The 4,887-nt window shown below is 26.1% G+C and overlaps 1 protein-coding gene across 1 annotated transcript; it reads right to left on the bottom strand.

The window, feature by feature from the left end:
* Nucleotides 1-2,874: 2,874 nt before the first annotated feature.
* On the bottom strand, nt 2,875-4,097 carry LOC100570035 (kelch-like protein 20). The gene is made up of 4 exons (XM_016801521.2): nt 3,837-4,097; nt 3,524-3,758; nt 3,317-3,443; nt 2,875-3,221 (listed from the first exon to the last, which is right to left on the bottom strand). Coding segments are annotated over exons 1-4 (504 nt in total). The 5' UTR covers nt 3,977-4,097; the 3' UTR covers nt 2,875-3,219.
* Nucleotides 4,098-4,887: the final 790 nt, after the last annotated feature.

A 4,887-nucleotide genomic window follows, 5' to 3' on the forward strand; every position in this document is an offset into this window, starting at 1 on the left:
AATAATAATTACTATTATAAATTTATAACAGTAAAAATATTTATCTATTTGTTTAATCTTTGAATGAGTAATAAATTATTAAAATACAAATTACTACTAGAGCGCGCCACCAGAGCGGGACCCGACAATAAGAGCACTACTGATTTGTGTTAATTGGTTGGGGAGTTGCATGGGCATGGTATAAGCTATATGTTATCATTATCAGCTATCACAGAATATGTTATCAGTTATCACTTTCTTTGGAACAATGTGTATTGGGATAATAATTTTCGGAATAAACTAATTGGGAGAATTATTTATTTGACATTTTCTAATTTGGACTAATAGTTTTTGGAAGAAAATGCATTTTTCGGAATGAATATGATTGGAGAGAAAAATTATTGGGGAGAAAAAAAATTGGGAGAATTGGTAGCGATCCAGTATTTATAATCAATGATAATTAATGATATTAATACCTCTATACATATATATTTGGGTAATAAACTAATATTATTATTTATTTTAATATTTAATCATGATTCACAGTCAATCACAGATAATATTGATATTTATATATTTTTGAAGGCATATATAATATATAATTTGATATGTACTTATCTTCGATATTAAAATATAAAAAGAAAATTAATATCTAAAATAAAAACACCAAATTTTTCTTTTTATTATTTTTTTTAAGACGCCCCCTTAAGTTCATAATACTTTTGACGCCCTAGGGCACTTGCCACATTTGCCCCCCCCCCCCCCTTGATACGGCTATGGATTCTGGCCACTGGACGGAGAAAAGAATGTATTGATTTTACAATAATGAGTATTTTTTTTTGTCTGACGTCTGCAGTTATCAGTTATCACTATAGCCTATAAGGCCCGGATTTTAATGCAAAAATTATTTTTAAATATGCACTCAAAAATTCAAAATTATATATTTTTAAAAATTTGCAAAATCATTTGTTGCGTAATAAAAAAACAAAAAATCTTAAAAAATTACAAAATATATTTTGTGAAAAAAAATACAATTGAAATATCAGTATACCTACTTCTTACGTTCAAATGTCAATGCAAAAATAATGAGAAATGGAAATGTAATAGTAATTTTGAAATGAGTACCAATATGAAGTTACAAAATGTGATTTTATATTTTTAAATCGGATGTTTCTGGGATTGTCACGTAGCATAGATTTATATTTCGGGACAGGAGTGCTACATCGTACTTGCTTCGTCGATGATGAGAGGGGAAATTCAATTAGAAAAAAAAATGTATTTCGTGAATCAAAGAAAAAAATAAGAAATTTCATTCACTATCTATAAAAATGCAACTTTTATTCAATTATATAGAAATAAGCAATTTATAGTAATTTTTACTCAAATATTCAAAAATATGCAAAAAAAAAATATAACCATTGAATCTACACATTAAAAATCGTTAACATTTCGAATCAAAATAATTTCTAGGCGAACTGTAGAAGAATATGAATTTGCATAAAATCTGGTCAGATATGTCGACATGCGTAGGTATGAATATATTTTATCAAACTTTGAGTAAAATGTATAATATTTTATTTAGTATTTATAAAATATGCACATTTTATTTAATTACCTAGAAATACACAATTATTATGCTAAAGCATTCTTATACAAAAATATGCAAAAAAAAAAAATACTACCAAAAAACTTATCACAAAATGTCAAGATATTTAACCAGAATTATTTTAAGTCAAATGTAGAAGAATATGCATTTGCATAAAAATCTGGGCTTTAGTCATAATGATCAAACAAATTACTTATATATCATACATTTTTTTTTTAGATTCTGGCAAGTTAATGATAATTTTTAATTGTGTAACATTTTTAAAAGTTCAAAGTTCATAATTATCCTATTATTTTTTTTAACTCAGTTAAGTTATATGGAAACTTACAATTAATTCATTAACTTAAGTTATTATATATATTTTTTTTTTTAATATATAATTATAGCCAGTTATGTGGTTTAAAATAATAAGTAAATGTTTATGCATCATCAATAATAATTTTATTATATATATTATTTAATTGTTTATAAATTAACATAGCTTGGATTTGATTAAAAGTAAATTGTTATATCTCAAGTATAAAAATCAGTTTAATTAAAAATTATGTTAATGCTAATGTTAAAAATTAAAAGTAACTTAACTTTTAACACATTTATGCCCAGGCTTGGTTTTTTTTTTTACTGTTTAGTTACTTATTTTACTGTCTTTTTATCTACAAAGTAAAAGTTTACTTATATAACATATAATATCAAAATATTAAAACGCATAGCCATCCATTTAATTTGCCTCATGTAAAAAGTATAATATGACATTTGGACATCACTCCCCTACAATAATTAAGTACATGCAGTATCCAATTTCCTTCAAGAAACTTCCCTCAATACTGATCACATTAGCTTTATTTTTCTAGTATAGTCTTTTAAAATTTACTTTAATAGCAATATCATAAAATATAGTTAGTAATATAGGCAGACAGACGTCTTTGCTCGGTATCCTTTCATATACAATGATTTTTATCATTGAATTCTAATTTAAACAATATATTACTGTGCCCCTCAAAGTACCAGTTACTGTACAACAAAACAATACCCACTTATCAAATTTTTTTAGTATGTTTTTCCTAGAAATTTTGAAAAGTTCTGGGAATTTTCAATTCATAAAGTTAAAAGTACCGAGAATAATACATTTCCTTACAGAAATCACCGCCAAAAGTGAAAATCTAAGCGTTTTTTCTAATTCATTTTTGTTTACAGAAACACACAAAAAAAACATAGGTCATTGTAATATCAATACATTGATTACTCCACTCAGAATCTATAAGATATTATAATGTAAATAATAAATAATATAATGCTTTGCCGGTATACTGCAACAGTGCAATCTAATTGACTGTATAGCTTATTTAATTAATTTGCAAATTTAAATTATAAAACATTTAAAAAAACAAAAATGTATAGAACAATTATACACGTTTCATCAAAAATTATATATAAATATGTTCAAATTACTAACAAAGTGAGAACATTCTGTTGTATGCTGATTATTAATGATGTGATGGTCTAGTAACTCCACAATAAATTTCATATTTTGACAATATATCAATGGTCCAAGTTTTGGCGATTGGGTTGTAAATTTCTACAGTGCCATTAAATTCTCAGCCCGTAAAACACAATAAACCATCTAATACAGCTACTCCTATAACAAATGTCATTTAAATTCAATATATTTTTAAAGTTGACACTTAAAAAAAAATGTTTATTAATGCATCAGAACTTGAAACAATTCCGTACAGTTATGAAGGTCAGCTAACGCTCTGATACCAAGAAAATTCGATGCATCCAGTTGTTTTTGTAAAACCTTAGTACATGCAGCACTTACAAAATCTAACTGCAAGATGTTAGCAGATTGTAATAAAACCTGGAAAATCAACAATAATACATTTAATTATTTAAAACAATTTTATATTAGTCTATGAGAAATCAAATTGTTGATTATACCTGTACATTTTCTTTTGTCACTATAATCTCTCCAGTATAGATATAATCTACTAATAGTTGTAAAGCGGTGGAGTCTAATTTTTTCACTAGTATATCAACAAGATCTTTATTGCTTTCATCAAAATTACTATACATTGCACTGAAATATGGACTAGCCGCCATTAGAACACATTTATGTGCGAACACTATAGTACCGTCATCTGTTTCAAATCTAATATCACATAAATCTTCATTTCTAAAAAGTAAAAACAAAAATGTGTTAGGTACCTACTAATATTTATTTTGAATGAAGCTAAAATCATTGACAACATACTTGCGTTGAGATTGTAATCCTTCTAGTATTCTCACAGAGTGAAGGTTATCTATGAAACATAGATTTGATGCACATATTTTATTGATTTTCAAAACTGGCTTTAGATCATTTCCCCACGAACAAATCTGTAAGGCATCCATTTCTTTTACTGAAAATACACCTTTGAAATTATTTTAAAAATTGGTATACTGTTTGTTTCAATTATTTAAAAGTGTAAAATGATTTTAATAATTTATTTTTCTAGTGTCACGTTATTTTCAATTTTGTGTTGAACACTCTAACCTCACATTAGGTAATGTAACAATTTTGTAATCAATATAATATTATTAATTATAATCCACGATCAAGGCATGACTAAATAAACAGGCATGTCAGCTCGATAACACTCACGATTAAAGATATACTGGTTACCCAACGGCCTATGCTTTGCACAGGCAGAAAACGGCTACGAAACCGCGATATGTTATGGACTGCCTACTAGCACCATCTAGGTGATTAACTTAGGAACTATTTGTCGTCACGAAATATTCAAAAGGAAAAAAAAGATTGTAATTAGTAATAATTAGTAATTATTAAATAGGTAATATGGCTAATACCACACAAAAAAATTTAAAACATATTAGAACAAAAGACAATAAATACAGTAAATAATATTAATGATTAATTATAAATATTTAATAGTTAAAAGTTATACTAAATAAAATAAATAAATTAGCTAAATTAAATAATACAACGTAGGTACTACTATTAGTTATTACATTACAAATTTGAAATTAACAAACCTCTACTTTATCACTTTCCATTTTTTCTAAAGGATGAAGAAATGGTAATGCCCCTTTTTTTAGTTGCCATCGCTTTAGGCAAACCTAAGAAGTAGAAAGTAATATTAACCATATCAATCCTTTATTTTTAAAATAAACTGATTATATTATAGGCTTAAACATGTTCTATATTGATATTTGAATAGGTATTTAAACTAGATAGTCGTTGCACCTCCTCTGGGAGGCTTCTACACCATGTTTAATCTGCCTTTTTTTTTCTTTTTTTTTTT

This window comes from Acyrthosiphon pisum, chromosome A1 (genome assembly GCF_005508785.2).
Source record: "Acyrthosiphon pisum isolate AL4f chromosome A1, pea_aphid_22Mar2018_4r6ur, whole genome shotgun sequence".
NCBI classification, from domain to species: Eukaryota; Metazoa; Arthropoda; class Insecta; order Hemiptera; family Aphididae; genus Acyrthosiphon; species Acyrthosiphon pisum.